The 22927-nt window shown below is 43.9% G+C and overlaps 1 protein-coding gene across 2 annotated transcripts in view; it reads left to right on the top strand.

The window, feature by feature from the left end:
• The window catches only part of CHRNA7 (cholinergic receptor nicotinic alpha 7 subunit), a 351587-nt gene that overhangs the window by 194857 nt on the left and 133803 nt on the right, over window positions 1-22927 (top strand). The window contains exon 4 of one of the 2 annotated variants that reach the window (XM_075345715.1): window positions 16031-16140. In XM_075345715.1, coding sequence (XP_075201830.1) covers window positions 16031-16140 — 110 coding nt within the window. Of the gene's footprint in view, window positions 1-16030; window positions 16141-22927 lie in introns of those variants that run through there. The other variant, XM_075345716.1, reaches the window with a different exon arrangement.

Genomic DNA, 22927 nt, shown 5'->3' with positions numbered 1-22927 from the left:
ACTTCAATTTGAAAAGCGGATACGGCTTTATTGTAGCAAGAGGAATAAAAGAGGGCATATTTGTGAATCGGAGAGATGTTCAAGCCCACCTGCCCAGAGGACATTCAGGCAGAAATTTGAAAATTGGAGACGCAGTACAGTTCACCTTGCATCAAGGAGAAAGGGGCTACTATGCCTTAGACGTAGCACCATGTCCCAAAGAAGAAAGAAAAGACAGAGATACAGAAACAGATGCAGCAAAGGAAACAGATGAAGATCAAGAAAGAAAAGACAAAGCGCCTACAGATGAAACTACCTCAGAGGATGACAAGGAGCAAGAAAACAGCAGGTGCCGTAGCCCAATAGGCCAAAGCCCTGGTACCGAGGAGTAAAGTAAAGAAAGAAGTACCGAAAGTTTGACCAGTTTGACAAGTTGAAAAGTTTGCAACGTTATTGTTTAAGCATGTGCCCACAAAAACTATTGTGAGAAATAAACTTTAAGGCTATGAACTTGCTATAGCCACAAACTCTCGCAGTGTAAATAGTTACACCAGTGGCACCACCACCGGGGCCAGCCTGTTTAGGGGCTTGCCTCGTCTGCAACCAGGAGGGGCCCGTCCGTATATAGGGCCTTGGCTCACTTGCGACCAGAGAGCACGCCTGTTTATGGGGCCTTGGCTCACCACCACAAAGAGGGTACCTGGTCAGCACCAACTGTGGAGGCCGCCTCTACATCCTGCCAGAAGAGGCTGACGGCGCGGATCCACCAGGCCAGGTATACCCTGAAACCACCAGCCCATGAAAGCCGCCTCTACATCCTGCCAGAAGTGGCTGAAGTCGCGGCCAACGGGAGAGGAAGATTGGAGGAAAGGTCTGGGGAAACGGATGGCCCAGACCTGGTTACCAACAGGACCGGTGACCTGCCTCCTGAGAGGGTTTTGGGTGGGTTAACGGACTTGTGGGTGGAGGGTGGTGATGTCTGATACCTGGTGGTTTTAAAAATGTTTTACATGTTTTAATGTTTTATGCATTTTAAAATGTTGTCTTGCAGCCCGAGGACGTGCTGGTAATAACTAAGGGGGAATGTGGCGCCCCTGACCTGGTCAGGCACCACTGAGTACTGCACCCATGCTGGGGACAGTACAACACAGGTAATCCAGAAGGCTGACCGGGGTGTGGAACACAGGCGCATAGTGATCAGGTCTCACACATGTACCCATGAGAGGACCCCTGGGGATCCCAGGAGGGGGCAAGCCTTCACCTTCACTGGAATAGTGGAGGGGGTAGAGCCTCCATCTCCTCTCAAGGGGTGTGGTGGAGAGTCTGGTTGCTAGGTGGCGTAGGCAAGAACAGGAGAGGAGGAGCAGTGAGCCAGTGCAGTGTAGAGTCCAGGGAGCTCAAGTGAGGAGCAGATCCCTGGAGCTGTGCAATCTGACAGCGTCCGCGCAGTGGCTACAGACGGGGGAGAACGGTCAACTAGGAGTGCTACCTGAAAGCCAGCTTCAGCTAGGGAGTGCAACGGAGTGGGAAGTAAGGAGACTGCTAGAGAGCACCAGGCCCAACCGGGCGGCAGATCCCGAAGCAAAGATAGATCCAGCTTTCTTCTGCTAAACCTGCCGGTGTGGGGCTCTCAAAGCCCACACCACAACACCACAAAAGCCGCAGCCACGTAACCGCAGTGAGGGCCCATAGGTCACAGGAGGCAAGCAGCTGGAGTGGCCTGGTCCGGGGAACAAGCAAACGGCAAACAGAAGGGGAGAGAGAGGCTGCAGCATCTTCCCTGGGTGACCCCTATAGGGACTCAAAGTCGGGGTCACCCCAAACCACCAAGGGCTAAGGAAGGCGAGTCAGTAGTCACCCTCATAAAGTCAGCCTGAAGGATACCTGGTTCCCATCTGGTTCATCCCAGCTACGCCCGGGTTACTCACCCTGCCATCAAATGTGAGTAAAAACCCTAAAAGACATCCTGCCTGTGTGGTCATTCTGCGACTTGTGGTACTACGCACCTACACTGGGTCCTGGGGCTTGCCTCACTCTCAGGAGGCTATTCCAACTAACTGCACACACCATCAGCCCCAGGCGTTCCCCTAACCTGCAGTGGCGGTCCCCACTGACCGCAATACTGAGAGTGGCGTCACGATCAAAACCGAAGATTCCCTACCTGTGACCAGCACCAGCTACGTGGAGTCCCTGAAGGTATGCACCGACACAGCACCGGCGGGGCTTCACACACACACTACATCTGATCATGCTGTTGGTACCCCCAGTTTGAGCCATTTAAATACTGCAACCGCTGAGAACCAAGCGTACCTGAGCACGGCGATGCTCGCTTGAGTGGTGTAAACCATAACATGTAAATACATAAAGCACCCGAACTCCGAACTAAAACTCTGTTTTTTTGTAAAGTTTGTGTTTGATACAAACACTGAACCTATGGTTTGCTCATCTCTAGTCATAGCCATATCTATAGGTACGCGTGAGCTTCAAAGCATGGTTTTTACATGGTTTGAACATAGAACTATGCATATTATTAAAGTCACATTACAGACAGACTCCTGCAAGATGATGGATGTCTGCATTGTAATGCTTACTCAACTCTAAATTATACAATATATAGTAATCATTAACCTAATGTTCACTGCACCATAAATGTCAATTTGACGTACAGATCATTTGCATGCTGCTCCAAAAATGAAATGATCGACTGTGGTACACAAATGGCTCAGGTGAAAAGCGGTAATGATGTAGTGCAGTACTCATGCATTTAAAGGGAATCTGTCAGCAGGTTTTTGCTATCTCATCTGAGAAGCATGATGTAGACAAGGAGATTCTGAATCCAACGACTATCACTTAGATTACTGGGTGCAGCCGTTCTGACACAATGTGCATTTTTAGCTTTAGTCAGGTAGCAAAGTCCACAGAGCTGTCCCCGCCCACATCAGGCTCTCTATAGAGATTGTACATTCACTGTGAGGTGTCAATCAGAGGAGGTGGTGTGCCGGACAACATGGCACATGCCAGCTAGCCACAGCGATGAAAAGGGACCAGCTGCTAAAACAAATATAGCAAATAAACAAACATTCAGACTGTGACAACATAGGCATGCCTGAATGTTCTGTATTAACCCTTACAGCATGCTGGCTTCAGCTTATATAGCAAAGATCTGCTGACAGATTCTTTTTATCAACAGCTACATTTGTACCACCAAGCTGTTTCAGATCTTTATACTACAGTCAGTAGGGTTAAAAATGTAATTTTAAGAAGTTGTCAGTTATTCTTTTGTAATAGGACAACACATTCCTTACTAATTTAAAGAATGGCAGAATAATTTACTTTATCAGTCTTGTAATTATATTTTATGATATACTAGCTGTACTACCCAGCTTCGCCCGGGTTAATAACTGTTGTTAACAAAATAGAATTTATTAATAAAAATGTATTCTGCACACAAAAACCACAAAACAAATAGATAGAAATGTAATTATTAAAAGACAAAAACTTAGCTAATAGAAGCATTTTGCAACATATATTTCAACACCACAGACATTCCACACAGATTTACCTAAATTAGCCAAGTAATGTGCTCCGTCTGTCTCTTTCCAGGTCTGTTTCTTTCCAGGTCTGTTTCTTTCCAGGTCTGTCTCTTTCGAGGTTTGCCTGTCTCTGTCTGTCTCTTTTTTGTCTGTCTCTATCTCTCTGTTTCTTTCCCTGTCTGTCTCTATCAAGGTCTGTGTCTTTCCCCATCTATCTTTGTCTTTCCCTCTGGCTGTCTCCTCCTTCCCTGTCTGCCTTTCTCTGTCCCTGTCTGCATGTCTGTCTGTCTCTTTCCTCATCTGTCTCTTTCCCGGTCTGTCTCTTTCCCGGTCTGTCTCTTTCTAGGTCTGTCTCTGTCTGTCTTTTTCCCCGTCTGTCTCTTTCCCTGTCTGTCTCTCTGTCTCTTTCCCTGTCTGTCTCTGTCTGGCTGTCTCTCTGTCTGTCTGTCTGTCTATCCGTCTCCCCATCGACATCTTATTACCTCACATAAAAGCTTCTTATACTATGAATGTCTTCTGTTCCTATAGCAACCAATCACAGCTCCTACTAATAACCTGTAGTTCCAGGCTCCTTTTACTTTAATGGAGGCATGTTTTTTTGAGTGTAACTAAAGCGTGGGGTTAAATTTTCCTGTCAAAACATAGTCTACGACGTTTCCTGTCTGTGCAAAATTTCGTGATTGTAAATACGACGGTGCGGTTCCACTTTTCATTTCACTTTTTCCCCATTATGTAGATTAGGGCAAAATTAATTGGTAAATTGGAATGCGCGGGTTTAAAATTTCGCCTCACAACATAGCATATGATGCTCTCAGGGTCCAGACGTGTGAGTGTGCAAAATTTTGTGGCTGTAGCTGCGACGGTGCAGATGCCAATCCCGGACATACATACACACATTCAGCTTTATATATTAGACTAGCTGTACTACCCGGCTTCGCCCGGTTTAATAACTGTTGTTAACAAAATAGAATGTATTAACAAAAATTTATTTTGCATACAAAAACCACAAAACAAATAGATAGAAATGTAATTATTAAAAGGCAAAAACTAAGCTAATAGAAGCATTTCACAACATATATTTCAACACCACAGATATTCCACACAGATTTAACTAAATTGGCCAAGTAATGTGCTCTGTCTGTCTCTTTCCAGGTCTGTCTCTTTCCCCGTCTGTCTCTTTCCCTGTCTGTCTCTTTCCCCGTCTGCCTGTCTCTGTCTGTCTCTTTTTTGTCTGTCTCTCTCTCTGTTTCTTTCCCCATCTGTCTCTTTCCCAGGTCTGTCTCTTTCCCCGTCTGTCTCCCCGTCTCCTTGTCTGTATCTTTTCCTGTCTGTCTCTTTCCCTGTCTGCCTGTCTCTGTCTGTCTCTTTCCTTGTCTGTTTCTATTTCTCTGTCTCTTTCCCCATCTGTCTCTATCAAGGTCTGTGTCTTTCCCCATCTATCTTTGTCTGTCTCTCTGGCTGTCTCCTCCTTCCCTGTCTGCATGTCTGTCTGTCTCTTTCCCCATCTGTCTCTTTCCCCATCTGTCTCTTTCCAGGTGTGTCTCCTTCCAGGTCTGTCTCTGTCTGTCTCTTTCCAGGTCTGTCTCTGTCTGTTTCTTTACCCATCTGTCTCTGTCTGTCTCTTTCCCATCTGTCTCTGTCTGTCTCTTTCACCGTCTGTCTCTGTCTGTCTCTTTCATCGTTTGTCTCTGTCTGTCTCTATCTCTCTGTCTCTTTCCCTGTCTGTCTCTATCTCTCTGTCTGTCTCTCTGTCTGTCTCTCTCTATCCGTCTCCCCACTGACATCTTATTACCTCACATATAAGCTTCTTATGCTATGAATGTCTTTTGTTCCTATAGCAACCAATCACAGCTCCTACTAATAACCTATAGTTCAAGGCTCCATTTACTTTAATGGAGGCATGTTTTTTGGAGAATAACTGTAAAGCGCAGGGTTAAATTTTCCTTTCAAAACATAGTCTACGACGTTCCCTGGGTCACATGAGGTGTCTGTGCAAAATTTTGTGATTGTAAATGCGACGGTGCGGATCCACTTTTCGTTTCACTTTTTCCCCATTATGTAGATAGGGGCAAAATTGATTGGTAAATTGGAACGCGCGGGGTTAAAATTTCGCCTCACAGCATAGCCTATGACACCCTCGGGGTCCAGACGTGTGATTGTGCAAAATTTTGTGGCTGTAGCTGCGACGGTGCAGATGCCAATCCCGGACATACACACACACATACATACATACACACATTCAGCTTTATATATTAGATTTAATATTTAAGAAGGGCGGTCAGATCCTCTGCAGGAACACATGGACTGCATAAGCATCTGGAAGATGGATCGTTAGCGACAATTTGCACCATGTGTATGAGACCTTAAATTATACATTCTACTGATGTGATTGTAAGCCTGAATTCTATTGGTTCAGAACATAAAATAGCTTCTCATACTAACCTCAAAAAGGCCTTCATGTTCCATTTGCCTGTTGGCAAATAACCGCCTTTGAATCCTCTATTGTCTTTTTATGCTTTTGAATTAAACGTCCTTAGTAAGCGTCTTCATACATACAGGTTTACAGAAATAAAGACAGCAATCAGAGAAATTGTTCTTTTTAAGATGGCAAATTTATTGGAATACAGAAAAGGAAATGCTTAAATGACATGAATTATGTGAATTGCCTTAAATGCCGACCATTTCCCGTATAATTTCTTGTCTCTTTTAAGCTTATAATGTATTTTAGAACTGTAACTTTCTTTCATTACATTTCTGGTGGTGTGAACATCCAGGCTGTTTTTTTTTATATGTGCAATAGAAAATTAATTCTGTCACATTATTAAATTTATGTTTTCCATAGAAAAAAGGTCTATCAATATCTATCATTTTCAATGTTCTTACCCTTATTTTTTTAATTTGAGAAATATATAACCCTGAAATGTAATTCTGTCTTTCAAACTACAAATTAAATATTTATATATCATTTCAGCAGTATTGTCCTATTCTGGATTACGCAGATTACTTGACCTTGACATTGTTAAGAACTGCATTCAGATGTCTTTAATCCATGTATAAAGGCAATGTAACATGTCATAAGCCACGTAGTATTCCATTCATCTTTATCTTTGTGATTTTTTAGGGGATGGGGCATTACAAACCTCGATGGCAAAACAAATACTGAACAATGTCAAAATATAAAAGGCACCAAGAAAAATCTGTATTCTTACATCCAATTTTTTCTTGATCTCACCTAATTCATGACTGCTTTTGATATCTATTATATTCTAAACTTTCTTAAAATACTGAAAAATAATGGCATGCTCTTTTGCATGCTGTATTGCAGAGGTATTTTCCCCTAAAAGTATGAAAGGTTATGTTACAGCATATAGCCTAAAGGCCACTTTACACACTACGACATCGCTCAAGCGATCTCATTGGGGTCACGGAATTTGTGATGCACATCCAGCCGCTTTAGCGATGTCATTGTGTGTGACACCTATTAGCGATTTTGAATTGTCGCAAAAACGTTCAAAGTCGCTAATCGGTGACATGCCCCCCTCTTCCCAATTATCGTTGCTGCTGCATGTACGATGTTCGTCGTTCCTGCGGCAGCACACATCGCTATGTGTGACACCGCAGGAACGAGGAACCTCATCTTACCTGTGGCCGCCGGCAATGCGGAAGGAAGGAGGTGGGCAGGATGTTACGTCCGGCTCATCTCCGCCCCTCCACTTCTATTGGGCGCCTGCTTAGTGACGTCACTGTGATGCCGAACGAACTGCCCCCCTTAGAAAGGTGGCGGTTCGCTGGTCACAGCGATGTCGCTAGGCAGGTAAGTAGTGTGCCGGTCTGAGCGATGTTGTGCACCACGGGCAGCGATTTGCCAGTGTCACACAACCGATGGGGGCGGGTACGCAGGCTAGCGATATCGGTAACGATATCGCAGCGTGTAAAGCGGCCTTTAGGGCCATAAATTCTGTACCATATGATCAAAGCCTTTGGTGACTGTCTTTCATTATCTTCCAAATTTGTTTGCATAATGCTGCATATACCTGTAACAGGGTACGAGAATTTAATGGCACAGCAAAGGTGACTCAGTGGTGGCTCAACAGCAGAAATATATGTTTACACTAAGGAGTAGCAGTGGTAAGGTTCAATCAGGAAACTGCACAAGTGATTACAAAAAGACAGATTAATATATGACAAGAAATATACAAGGTATAAATGCAATATTTGTATACTTGGTTTCTTATAACACTAATGGATATCACCAAGGTTAACCTAAGGCTGCTTTACACGCTGCGATATCGTGACCGATATCGCTAGCGTGCGTACCCGCCCCCATCGGTTGTGTGACATGGGCAAATCACTGCCCATGGCGCACAACATCGCGCGGACCCGTCACACTACTTACCTGCCTAGCGACGTCACTGTGACCTGCGAACTGCCTCCCTCCGTCACTGAACCGCCGCCCAATAGAAGTGGAAGGGCGGAGATGAGCGGGACGTAACATCCCGCCCACCTCCTTCCTTCCTCATTGCGGGCGGCCGCAGGTAAGGTGAGGTTCCTTGTTCCTGCGGTGTCACACATAGCCATGTGTGCTGCCGCAGGAACAAGGAACTACATCGCTAGCTGCAGCAGCGATAATCGAGAATAAGGGAGCATGTCACCGATGACCGATTTTGAACGTTTTTGCGATGATTCAAAATCGGTCATAGGCGTCACACGCAACGATATCGCTAAAGTGGCTGGATATGCGTCACAAATTCCGTGACCCCAACGAGATCGCTTGAGCAATGTCGCAGCGTGTAAAGCGGCCTTTAGTCCAGTCTCTCTGTCAGGGAAGTGTCAGTGTCAACCCAGCTTTTGTCACAATCCCAGTTATCTAACTAACGTAATCTGTCAAAACACAGGCTCTATCAGGGTCATACAACTACTCGCTAAGTTGCCAGTCCAATTCTAGTGGATAACTCCTCTTACTGAGTACTGTATGTCTGGACACAAAGAAGTCCTCTTCGGAAACAATGATCTGTATTCGATTTTTGGTCTTTGACCTTCAGTGCAACTCAGATCTTCTTCAGGAACAGATCACTTATGGGTACTTCTAATGCAATGGCAGCTATACGTCTGCTTTGCTGCTCACATGTCTTCTTCCTTCCAACTCCTGGAAACAACTCCCCTCCTTGGGCGTCCCAGATGTTTATATTAAACAACTGCTACACAACTGTTACATGGCCTGATGTCTCTTCTAAACTCTTCCCTTGAAGAAACACACACTCTACTCTTCAGTTCCTGTTTGCCATTTTCAACCAGCAGATGACAATATTTACTTGTAGATATTGAAAGATATTAGCAGAGTGCATCTTTCATTCACCCCCTTGGTTGATACCTGTAATGATGATGCTGGGATACAGAGAGCTGAAGCCCCTAAGTTTTCCCTCAAGATAGGGGATCCTATGCTATCCCTATTCTCAGGGATGCCCTTAATGGTGTGGATGCCTGAGTCCCCTTCCTTGCTCTGTTCCTGACCGGTCCTGATCTGATTCCCCCTCCCTCTCCCCCCAGGGAGGGACATGACAGGAGTGTAATGCAAATCACAGCTATAGACAGACAAGGGAAAACCAAAAGTTTGTCACACAGTCTGCGCACACCTAGGTAAAGACAATAAGAGATACATGAGGAAACACAGGAGTTTGGAAGAAAGCTACAAAACATGGGTAAACTTTCACAACTGCAACAAGAATATAGCCCAATTTTCACCACAGAATGAGACACCACACTACACAGACCAACATATAAACTAGCTGGCATGGGTAGAAGATTTCATCCACTTAAATAGAAGGGGAGCAGATGTGATTGGCTACCCCACCACATGTCAACAAAGGAACCTACAAGCTAGAGATTAACTCTTACTAGGCTGCCTATGAATCAGCACACAGCAGGTTGATGCCTGAGCCTGCCTGTGTTGATCCCTGACACCAAATAAACCATCGAGCGGAGTGTCAGAATCTGCAATGTAAATGAACAAAGCCCAATGCCGCTATGACAGTTTGCAAAGTTTGTGCAAAAATCCCTACTACAGTACTTTAGTAAAATCAATATCTACAGTTGAAACCAGAAGTTTACATACACTTTCTAATAAGACACAATACATGTTTTTCACTATCTGACATGAAATCAGAATAAACCTTTCCTGTTTAGGGTCAATTAAGATTACCTTGCCTATACATAAAATAAATAGTCAGCTTCAGAGTTTTACAAATCGCAAAGTCCTCCAATGACAAAAGAGGGGACTAGCATACCCTGTCACGTGCTATTACACCAGAAAAATCAGCTGATAAGACTTGCGCTCTCACCGTCTGATTAACTCAGTAGAGGTTTCTCCTCATTTAATGCTCCCCTGATGAATATAATATAGGAAACGCGTTGGGAGAAGAAAGAAGGAGATTCTGGGAGAGGTACAGTGAGTCCATTCTAAGGGGGTCCCAGACCTGTCTTGTGAGGGTCTGTGGAAATGCCGAGTATGTGGACAAACTGACCTCTGGGAAACAAGACACACCAGCAACTGGGTGAGATTGTTTCATTTTTTCAGACAATGCTAGGGTAATGTTTTTATTACTACAATCCCTGGACATTGCTGATTGTAATCCGGGTGTTGGAGCATTAGTTGGTTTTTTGATTAAACACTTGTGAGTGTCATGATCATTTAACCCCCTCGTTATCAACTGGAGGGTGGTGTTGCATGTTATTAATACTACTGCCACATTGTGGATATCGTATGGAGTGAGCAGTTTTATGAATGAATCAACTTTGGCCATCTCGGTTAAGTGTAACACCTGCCAGCACTATCTGTTTTTCTGGTGTAATAGCACATGACAGGGTATGCTGGTCCCCTCTTTTGTCATTGGAGGACTTTGCGATTTGTAAAACTCTGAAGCTGACTATTTATTTTATGTATAGGCAAGGTGATCCTTCCCTATTTTTAGAGGAACTATTAAAAGTTATATTTTAGGTATTTTTGCTGTATTTGGGTCCTTCAATTTATATACCACACCAGTGGCTGCATATTATCAATTAAGATTACCCAAATCTTTAAATTTGCCAAATGCCAGAATAATGAGAGAGCGAGATTGTTTTAAGGCATTTTTATTACTTTCCGCAAGTTCAAAAGTTCACATACATTTCATGCCCTTAAACTGTATAACGTGGGTCAAATGTTTTGGATATCCTTCCACAAGCTTCTCACAATAGTTGGTAGGCATTTGGGCTCATTCCTCCCGACTGAACCGGTGTAACTGAGCCATGATTCTAGCTCATGTTGTTCGCACCGACTTTTTCAGCTTTGCCATTAAATTTTCAATAGAATTGAGATAGGATTTTGTGATGGTCACTCCAAAACATTGACTTTGTTATCCTTAAGCCACTGTGTGACCAGTTTGGCAGTATGCTTTAGGTCATTGTCCATTTTGAAGACCCATTTCTGCCTAAGCTTTAAATTCCTGGCTGATGTCTTGAGATGTGGCTTCAGTATTGCCACATAATCCTCTTCCCTCATGATGCCATCTATTTTGTGAAGTGCACCAGTCCCTCCTGCAGCAAAAAAACCTCACAATGTGATGCTGCCATCCCCGTGTTTCACAGTTGGGATGTTGTTCTTAGGCTTCAAAGCTTCTGTCTTTTTCCTCCAAACGTAAAAATGGTTATTACGGCCAAAAAGTTAAATTTTAGTTTTGTCAGACCACAGGACATGTCTCCAAAAATTTAGGTCTTTGTTCTTGTGTGCATTTGCAAACATTAATCTGGCTTTTTTATGTTTCTTTGAGAGTAACTACTTCTTCCTGGCAGAGTGGCCTTTCAGCCCATGTTGATACAGTACTCGTTTCACTGTGGATAATGGCACAATCTTACCAGCTTTCACCAGCATCTTCACAAGGCTTTTTGCTTTTATTATTGGGTTGATATGCACATGTCTGACCAAAGCATGTTCATCTCTGCTACATAGAAACTGTCTCCTTCCTGAGAGGTAGGATGGCGGGACACTCCCATCTTGTTTGTACTTGCATATAATTGTTTGTACAAATAAATGAGACACCTTCAGTATCTGGAAATTGCACCCAAGGATGAACCAGACTTGGACAAGTCTACAATTCTCTTCCTGAGATCTTGGCTAGTTTCTCTTGACTTTCCAATTATGCTATATAAATAAGCAGTGTATTTCAGATGTGCGTTAAAAAACATCTACAGGTGTGTCTCAAATTAACTCAGATGTTGCCAATAAACCTATCAAGATCTTCCAAAAACATGACATCATCAAATGGACGGTCCAATATTGTTTAAAGGCATAGTACTCTTTGGGGCACTTTGCACGCTGTGACATCGCAAGCCGATGCTGCGATGCTGAGCGCAATAGTCCCCGCCCCCGTGGCAGCTGCGATATTATTGTGATAGCTGCCGTAGCGAATATTATCGCTACGGCAGCTTCACATGCACTCACCTGTCGTGCGACACCACTCTGGCCGGCGAACCGCCTCCTTATTAAGGGGGCGGGTCGTGCGGTGTCACTGCGATGTCACACGGCAGGCAGTCAATAGGAGCGGAGTGGCGGAGATGAGCGGGATGTAAACATCCTACCCACCTCCTTCCTTACGCATAGCCGATGGGAGCTGCGGTGACGCAGGTAGGAGATGTTCCTCGCTCCTGCGACTTCACACACAGCGATGTGTGCTGCCGCAGGAGCGATGAACAACATCGGACCGTCACGTCAGCGTAATTATGGAATTCGCCGATGCTACACCAATGATACGATTATGACGTTTTTGCGCTCGTTAATCGTATCATCTAGGATTTGCACACTAAGATGTCGAGAGCGACGCAGGAAGTGTGTCACTTTCGACATGACCCCACCGACATCGCACCTGCGATGTTGTAGTGTGCAAAGCCCGCCTAAGTGTATGTAAACCTTTGACTTTGCAGAAAGTAATAAAAGTGCCTTAAAACATTCTCTTCCTCTCTCTCTCTCTCATTATTTTGGCATTTGGCAAATATAAATAATTTTGTTTCCTAATTTACCTAAAACAGGAAAGTTTTTTTCTGATTTCATGTGAGATAGTGAGAAAAACATGTATATGTGTATTTTTAGGCAGTGTATGTAAACTTCTGATTTCAACTGTATCTCTCTTTGGTATCTGCTCTTTAGTGCATCCTGCATTGTGATCAGTGTGCTAGTTTAGGGACTCAGTCCATGTGTTCAATAAATAACACATTGATGCAACAATAACCTGCGTGCCAAACTACAAAAGCGATCTTTCGTATAAAGTGGGGAAAAAAACTATTCAGTCAGTCAGCAATTGTGCAAGTTCTCCCACTTAAAAAGATGAGAGAGGCCTGTAATTGACATCATAAGTGGACCACAACTATGAGAGACAAAATGAGAAAGCAAATCCAAAAAATCACCTCGTCTGATTTGGCAAGATTTTTTTGCAAATTATGGTGGAAAATAAGTATTTGGTCAATAACAAAAGTTCATCTCAACATTTTGTTATATATCCTTTGTTGGTAATGACAGAGGTGAAACGTTTTCTGTAAGTCTTCACAAGGTTGGCCCATACTTTTGCGAACCCTGTCTTAGTTGCTTAACTGTTGACTTTTTAGATGGGTGAACACTTGTAAATAATACCTGATTGGTTAGATGTGATAGACAAATATCTTCATTTGTCCTGATTGTAATCACTACTGGCAAACACCCCCTAAATCTAAAGGGTACTTTGCATGTTGCGACATCGCTACTGCGATGTCGTCGGGGTCAAATCGAAAGTGACGCACATCCGGCGCCAGTAATGACGTCACAACGTGTAAAGCCTAGATGCACCGATAAACGATCGCAAAAGCGTCGTAAATCAGTGGTCTGTGTAGTGTCGGTCATTTTCAGAATTTTGCTGCAGCGACAGGTACGATGTTGTTCATCGTTCCTGCGGCAGCACACATTGCTGTGTGTGAAGCCGCAGGAGAGAGGAACTTCTCCTTACCTGCCTCCACCGGCAATGCGGAAGGAAGTAGGTGGGCGGGATGCGTCCCGCTCATCTCCGCCCCTCCACTTCTATTGGCCGCCTGCCGTGTGACGTCGCTGTGACACCGCATGACCCGCCCCCTTAGGAAGGAGGTGGGTCGCCGGCCAGAGAGGCGTTGCGGGGCAGGTAAGTGCGTGTAAAGCTGCCGTAGCGGTAATGTTCGCTACGGCAACTATCACAAGATATCGCATGTGCGACGGGGGCGGGTACTATCGCGCTCGGCATCGCTAGCATCGGCTAGCATTGGCTAGCGTTGTCGCAGCGTGCAAAGTACCCCTTACACTAACACATTATCTCTTAAATCAAAAATAATCATGCGCTCCCCACACAGATTATTCATAGTTGGATATTGCAGTGAATTTGAAAGCTCTTTGAATATGCTTCCTACTGATTTCAATGGGAAAACATCCCTATAGTACATATGGTGCAGTTCTTCTTCCATTGTTTTTTTAATTTTAGAAAAAGTGTCAGCATGTCAATTTTCTGTGCATTTCTTCTTAAAAACTAATCAAATGTGACAACTGAAGCAGAAGAAATCCCCCAAAAGACAAATAAATGCATAAAACATACCTGCCATGATGACTATGGGATAGCGGGAACCGAGGCTCCTAAGCTGTCCATCAAGATAGGGGGTCCAAAGCGATGCTTAATCTCAGGGATACTCTTGATACCCCTGATGGTGGAGAGGCCTAAGATTCCTTCTTATTCCTGCTTTTGTCCAGTCCTGACCTTATTCCCACTCCCCCTTCCCCCAGAGAGGAATGAAACAGGAGTGTGATGAAATAAAGACAGACAAGAAAAAAACAAAACTCTGTCACACAGTATGAATACACAAAAGTAAAGACAGTAAGAGGTTCAAGAGGTAAAATAAGGGCAGGAAAGAAGCTACAAAACACCAAAGGTAAACTCCACAACCGCACCAATCAAAGAGCACAACTTTCACCCACAAGTCTGGGACACCACACAACACAGACCAACATAGAATAAACTATAGCTGGAATGGGTGGAAGGTTTCAACCATCATAAATAGGAGGGGAGCAGATGTGATAGGCTTCTCCACAATATGTGACCAAAGGAGCAAGCAGACCAGCAAAGATTAACTCTTGCTAGCCTGCCTATGAATCAGCGCACAACAGGTTGACAGCCGAGTTTGCCTATGTGAATCTCAGACACCAGAGAAACCATCACGCAGAGTGTCAGAACCTGCAATCTGAACTTCACCCAACACCTCCTTGACAGTCGGTGACAATACCATCATTTTTTTTTAAACATTTCCATCCTTTTTTTAATTTTCCAGCCAGAATATCGACAGGAAAAACTCTGTAAAACATAGCCTTATACAGTTTTTAAATAAAGCATAATTCATGACAAGAAGTATATATATATGTTGTTTAACTTCTGCCTACTCAGATAAGAGGATGTATAGAAAACTTCAAAAGACATCATGCATATTCAGCCCAAAACATTCAAGATCATTTTTCCCAAAAAATTTCTGCAGCCAACATATTTTCAAAGAGCTGTGCAAGGATTAACAATCAAATTAACTTGCATTGTAATTTCTATTTCCTAAGGTCACACATGCACTAATGCCAATTAACCTAACACTCTGATTTTGGCATGTGGAGGAAAACCTAGAAGAAAGTCACATAAACGCACACTAGGGAAGCAGGAATGAAGAAATAACAATAATTCTATGTTAGATTAAAAAGAATAATGATTCCCGGAGACATTGCATAAAAATAGAAATAGGCTTTAAACGTATACTACATCGGTGGAGGAAATTGTTAATTCCATTGGGAACAGTACCGCTGGTAGTCTAGGCAGCAGGTAGGACTCATGGGAAGACCATTGAATAGCGCTACTCTGAGTGCTACATTAAAACATATACAAAGGTTAACTTTATCCCAGAATTTAGCCTAAAAGCTTTCACTGCAGTTTTCATGGCATTTATTCATCTAAATTCATTTTTCTATCCACAGTTCACTCAGTACAATACATATATATATATGTTTTGCTCCCAAGTAACCAATCATGATTTTCTTAGTCTATAAAAAAGCAGGAGAACATTTCAAGTTTCTAGCTGACCGCCAAGAAACATTTTGCAACAAAGGAGCCCGCTTCCACTCCGCTTCTTGAAAAGAAATGCAATCAGAGTTATTGTACGTTTCTTCTAAACAATCAGCTGCTTGACTATTGTATGCTCGGTGCAGTATGTAACCGTACATGCCGGCATACTTGGGTTCTGTCCATTTCTAAGCTTTTTCATGCTGTTAGACCATGGCCCCTGACTTGTAGAGCTCACTTTCTAATGGCGTTTTACCGTTAGCTAAGCCCTCTTCTTTCAATCATTTTATTTCTTGTGAGTTAAGTGATACCCTTATGAGTCAAAGCTGAACATTTTGCTGGGCGTCATATAAATCCCTAGTGAGAAGCAACAGTTAAATGCTTCTATTTTTTTTTTACTTCTAGTATTGGACAGATTACTATTTACAGTGGAATGTGTCTGAATATCCCGGGGTGAAAAATGTTCGTTTTCCAGATGGACAAATTTGGAAGCCGGATATCCTTCTCTATAACAGGTATGTGTTTGCCTTGCACAAAAAGCTTTTTTCTCTAATTAGCATTACCAGAGATTGCCTATACATAATGGTGCAGTAATAGAATGAGCTGTTATGACAATCCAGAAAAAGCCTACTATACAACAAAGGAGGCCAGAGCTTTATCATCCGATAATGCTTTCTAAGACGATTGTCTATGTAACATTGTTTACGTACCTTTAAATTGTACCATGTACAGTGATTGTCACATTATTTTCAGGTTCTCGCTTTGTTGTGAGAGGCTGGGGGCCATGTTGTATAGAACCTGGTTCAGAAATAAAAAGAGAAGTGTTGCTGTCGGCGACCGATAAGAAGCCCGATCCATTTTCTAAACTTTAGTTTCAAAGTGACAGTTATAATCTAATCCTTTGCCAAGGGCAACAAGGCTGTTATCCACTGATTTGTCTTAATTCATGACAACCAGTAAATTGCATTTATTTAGTAACAGCTTTTGGAAGCTTTAGTCTCATGTATGTTACCATCACGACTCCGAGCCAGCACATATATAAAATGCAGCCTTAACGGGAATCTGTCTCTAGGATTTTGTTACCACATATGATTTCAGTGATGTATCTCTTAAGCTGGGTTTACACACTGCAACATCTCAAACGACATCGCTGTAACGTCACCGGTTTTGTGACGCAATAGCGATGTTGTTTGCGATGTTGCAGTGTGTGAAACCTATCAGCGACCCGGCCCCTGCTGTGAAGTTGTAATCGTTACAAATCGTTCAGGACCATTCCTAGGTCCTTTGTTTCCCGCTGTGCAGCATGAAGTTTCAGTGTGTGAAGACTTTGCAGCGACTTTGTTAGCAACTTCCCTTTCAAAAGGCTGCTTATCAACGTCCCCAACAACCAGCTAGGTCGCTCTGCAGGTCCGGATCGCTGTTGAGTTGTTGGCCAGGTTTGCCTGTTTGAACGCTCACCAGAGACTTAGCAGAGACTTAGGGAGGTCGCTATTGCGTCACAAAACCGGTGACGTTACAGCGATGTCCTTTGCGATGTTGCAGTGTGTAAACCCAGCTTTAGGCCTCTTTCACACTTCAGTGAAAGACACACACGTTTTTTACTGATATGTTAAAGGTGCGTATGGCCCTCCGTGTGCTGTGATTTTGGCATAATTGTGTTCTCCGTGTGCTATCTGTGATAGAACACGGAGAGTAGGAACTTTTTACTTACCAGTCCCTGGTGCTGCTGTCTGTGGTGCTGATGTAACACTTACCTCCAAGTCTACGGGGCAGTGAATATTCATGAGCATAATGAGCGAGCCCAGAAGCAGAAGACAGCAACGCCAATGCTGGAGACAGGAGAATATTGAAAATCACTTTATTTTATAGTCAAGTGTTTTCTCTGGTATGTGTCACATGGATCACACCATTGTGTTATCCGGGTGGCATCAGTGGTGCCAGAGAAAAACAAACTCTTCTCCGTGCAGAACACACAGACACACGTGTACACCGCATGGGAACACGTCACTGAGAAATCACTAATGTGTGCCAGACCAAGTGATTTTAATGGGTCTGTGTATGCCAGTGATTCTGGTACGTATAAAAACGGTGACAATCGTACCGGAATCACTGAGAAGTGAAAGAGGCCTTACATGGCTGTATTTTTTTATATAGTCATAGCTTTTTCTGTTGTTGATCTACCAGTTCTCTAAATGCTGAGCTTTATATAACCCCACCCTCACCACTTATTGACAGTTTTCTGTGTACAGTGTGCATAGGCAGAAAGCTGCCAATTAGTGGTAGGGCGTGGTTATGTAGAGCTCATGAATCTGGAGGACTGGTTTACTAGTCCTGTAGTGATAATCTACTGTCGATAAAACAATTATTTTATTAAAGGTTTATCAAGTAGCCAAGTAAGTGGCACTTTGCTGTAGTCATGTTCCCTGGCTCTATACTACTAGTCTCAGATTAGGTTGCAAAAACGCGGCAACAGATTTACTTTAAAGGGCTTCGCCATTCTCTTTTGTTAGTGCAGCTTTAGCAAACTGCACAGCACTTCTGTCCATAAAATAGCTGCTGATGGAGGAGAATATGTCTAGACCAATTAATCAGCCTGCTACAATAGAAAGGGAGCTTTTCCACAGTATCACCAGCTTAATCATCACAGTATTGCAGAATATAGAAAAATCATGGGTCTCCTATGAAGCTTAGCCTGTGCCTAAAGTTCAGAAGATGATTAACGTAAAGGAAATCTGAAAAGACAAAATGCGCTAATAGGGTAATGGCTTAAGAACAATGGTAAGTAATGTCAGATGTGCTCACCTTATGTAGTTGAGAAAATAGTCACAACTGCTATAGAAAGAGTGTAGGTTATGGCTGCAGCAGGCACCACGAGGAGATCAGTGTCAATAATTCAAAGTAGAAGTGGACTCCCGCGCTGTTGTATGAAGTTGGTCTGACGCCGAAGATGATTAACTTGGCAGTTACTGGGGCCTTCAGCAGAACCCAGCTGCCATGGTATCACATTGGTTCCTCGCAGTGCTATCATTTAAATGTCATTTTCAAAGATCATCTGTGGCATTTAAGAAGTTAAACTGCAGCGATCAAAGCATGTTTTGGGGTTTACAGTTAAAAGGAGATACCGTCTGTGTAATGCAGATGGCATCTGTCTGGTATAAAGCAGACTCAGCTCCTTAGCTGGCTTCATACTTTTCTTAATGACATATGAGGAAAATGTGTGTTATAGTTTGTTAACATGTTAAAGCCACCCTTTACTCAAGGACTGAAAACTGATTATATGGATCTACTATATAGTCACTCGAAATGGTGCTCTGTTTGCCTGCAGCTGCCTCCTTCATTTACTTTGGCCTGCCATTTCTCTTGCTTCTAAGATACCAATATATTGACATGAGGTGTAAGGCTGGAGTCACACTTGTGTGTGACTTGTGCGAGTATCGGATCGCACCACCCGGATCGGCCGCTGCTCTCCTGAGAGGAGCAGGTCAGCATCATAGAAAGACATGCAGTGGAGCCGCTCCTGGCAGAAGAGAAGCCAGCCGGTCCGGGTAGTGCCATCTGATACCTGCACTAGTCACACTCAAGTTTGACTCCAGCCTTAACCACATTTCCAGATTCCTCATTCCACTGTAGGATACACCTTGGAAGAAGGAAGAACAGAACACTAATTGGAGTGGAGGAGGCAGAAGGAGGCAATGAGAAGACACTAGCTAGCTAATAAATGTATTATTCAATTCCAGGTTTGAAGACCATTTTAAAGGGGTATTTCAATTTAATCTAAATAAATGTTAATCTTTGAAAAACGTAATGTAATTTCCAAAATTCTTTATGTATCAGTTTCTCAAAGTTGTAAGGAGCTTGCTTGCAGGCATGTAATAGAAAATGTTATTGTTAGCTCTCCAGGGACAAGCAACTGTTATGGGCAGGTTACGGACAAGCAGATGTCTCAAGTGTGTTGTTTGGATCAGTAATATGAGAGTTAAGGCCACTTTACACACTGCGATATCGGTACCGATATCGCTAGCGTGGGTACCCGCCCCCATCGATTGTGCGACACGGGCAAATCGCTGACCGTGGCGCACAACATCGCGTGGACCCATCACACTACGTACCTGCCCTGCGACGTCGCTGTGATCGGCGAACCGCCTCCTTTCTAAGGGGGCGATTCGTTCAGCGTCACAGCGACGTCACAGCAGCATCACTGAACCTCCGCCCAATAGAAGCGGAGGGGCGGAGATGAGCGGGATGAACATCCCGCCCACCTCCTTCCTTCCGCAATGCGGGCGGGAGGCAGGAAAGGAGAGGTTCATTGTTCCTGCGGTGTCACACAGAGCGATGTGTGCTGCCGCAGGAACGACGAACTACATCGTTACTGCAACAGCAACGATATTCGAGAATGGACCCCCATGTCACCGATGAGCGATTTTGCACATTTTTGCGATGATGCAAAATCGCTCCTAGGTGTCACACGCATCGGCATCGCTAAAGCGACCGGATGTGCGTCACAAATTCCGTGACTCCAACGAGATCGCTTGAGCGATGTCGCAGCGTGTAAAGCGGCCTTTATAGAAATCTATTGAAATACTTGTTTTATTCTGGGGAATAGTGTTTTTTTTACATGTAAGTCAACTTCCACCATTTTATCTGCCACCGCATATGTTAATAATGGGAACCTGTCACAAGATACTGTAATGCACAGGCGCGAGGAAAGGTCAAAGACTGCCCACACATGCGCACTACAATACTTTGTGACAGGTTTCCTTTAATAACATATGCGGTTTGATTTGCAAATACTGGTGACTGATCTGGTTTGAGCTATAGAGCCTGCATATCTTGACAATATGCATCTGTTTAGTGGATATTGCCATTTCTGTTTAGAATAGGTTTTGAAGATAATGCCAATGATTATTAAACTAAAAGGGGTTATTCAGTAATGTTTTACCTTTTTACTGTGGGCTTAAAAACTAACAGGCAGGTACCGTGTTTTTCCAAAAATAAGCCCTCCCCCAAAAATAAGCCCTAGCAGGGATTTTCAGCATTTTTGGAGCAAGGCTTAAGTATAAGCCCTCCCCAGAAAATAAGCCCTAGTCGCGGATCAATAATGAAGTGTCCGTGCAGCTAAAAAAGTTAAAGAGACTGCAGGACACATCATTATAGAAAGCGGGCACCCTGCACAAACACTCACCAGATGCCGAGCAGAGGACCTACAGTGATCACATCCCCGCACACATTAGATCGCACACAGACACACACAAACATCCAATCTCACACACACACATCAGATCTCACACACACACACACAATCATTGGATCTCACACACACACATCCAATCTCACACACAATCAGATCGCACACACACACAATCAGCTCACACACAAACATCCGATCTCACACACACAATCAGATCGCACATACAAACATCAGATCTCACACACATCGCATCACACACATACTCACCACATCAAGCGACTCTGATTTCTTCTGGGTGGCAGAATCCTAAGAGGCTGTGCAGTGGAGCGCAAGGACCTGCCACAATGCTAGCTTACAGGACCTGCGGACACGTGACTTTCTCCCATAATTTCTTGCGGCCAGAAGAATTCTGTAACGCTGGACGTAATGAGTTTGTGTGTGTGTGTGTGTGTGTGGGCCCGTGCGTCAGTCAGTGTCAAGGCCACTTTACACACAGTGACATAGCTAGAGATGTCGTTGTTGAAAGCACCCGCCCCTGTCGGTTGTGCATCATGGGCAAATCGCTGCTCGTGGCGCACAACATCGCTAGGAACGGTCACACATACTTACCTGCCTGGCGACGTCGCTGTGGCCGGCGAACCGCCTCCTTTCTAAGGGGGGCGGTTCGTGCGGTCTCACAGCCACGTCACTAAGCGGCCGCCCAATAGAAGCAGAGGGGCGGAGATGAGCAGGCGTAACATCCCGCCCACCTCCTTCCTTGCTCATTGCCGGCGGCTGCAGGTACGGTGATGTTCCTCGTTCCTGCGGTGTCACACATAGCGATGTGTGCTGCCGCAGGAATGACGAACAACCTGTGTACTGCAACAGCAAAGATAATTGGGATTAGAACGACACATCAACGATTAACGATAAGGTAAGTAATTTTGATCGTTAACGGTCGTTCGTGTGTTTCACACGCAACAATGTCACTAACGAGGCTGGATGTTCGTCACGAATTCCATGAGCCCAACGACATCTTGTTAGTGATGTCATTGCGTGTAAAGTGGCCTTCAGTCAGCCAGCAGCAGTGGAGGACGGCGTGCAGCACCCACCAGAGATCACAACAGGGAGGACCTGGGCGCCACGCAGCTGTCCGGGTCTGGTAAGTATGAGTCTCCTGGGAAGTGAGGTGTCTGCTTTTTTGGAGGGGGAAAATTTACCGCCAACCATGTTTCTCCAAAAATAAGACCTCCTCCAAAAATAAGCTCTATTGTTTTTTTGGGGGGCAAAAAAAGTATAAGACAGTGTGTTATTTTTGGAAAAACCTAACCACCTGCCTGTTCTACCCAGTACTGGCTCAGAGTGACCACAGACTACTGTTGCTGACGATTCAGCTGCTTCACATCAACAGAGCAGCGGTTCCTTTTCTGGGCTTCCCTATGGACAAATGTGACTGCTGATATCATGCTGATTGACAGCTTTCTCCGTGCAGTTAGGCAGCGGGTAGCCGGCTGTCAATCAGCATGACATCAGAAGTCACATCCCATCAACAGAGCAGAGTGGAAGAGAAGCAGCTGCTCTGTTGACTTCACATCAGTGGAATCTACAGAATCACTCTGACGCTCTGTCCAGGAGAGACCGGCCCAGGGCAGAACATACAAGCATGCTCAGGTAGACAATGCGATCTCTAAAACAACAAAAATAATTCTTATATGACGTATTGTGGCATAGGGAAGATGGCTACAGTATGGTATTGCCACTGTTACATGTTTACAGGGTATTATATGTAGCAATGTATTATCAGGTCATTGTAAATCACTATTTTATTACTACAAATTTCCATTTTGCAACAGAACAGTATTTTTCACTTAGATGCTAATAAGATAAGGTAGTTTCATGCTGAAAATATACAGCTTATCAATCAGAAGGTATGTGCCCATCTTCATAACGTTCTTTGTGAATAGTCGCATTCACTCAGTCATAATATCATGCTCTGAGAGTTTTCTATGTTTAGTAATAGGTTTATGATTGAACCTTTAAATGGCTTGCTTCTTGAGCAGGGAACTAGCTATTCCTCTTCCGATCGGCTCAGCGATATGGATGGATCTATTTTATGCACAAGTAGTTACTTTTCA

Source organism: Anomaloglossus baeobatrachus, chromosome 4 (genome assembly GCF_048569485.1).
Source record: "Anomaloglossus baeobatrachus isolate aAnoBae1 chromosome 4, aAnoBae1.hap1, whole genome shotgun sequence".
Lineage (NCBI taxonomy): Eukaryota > Metazoa > Chordata > Amphibia > Anura > Aromobatidae > Anomaloglossus > Anomaloglossus baeobatrachus.
Note: the sequence above shows the minus strand (reverse complement) of the source record. Positions and strands in the feature narration are given on the sequence as shown.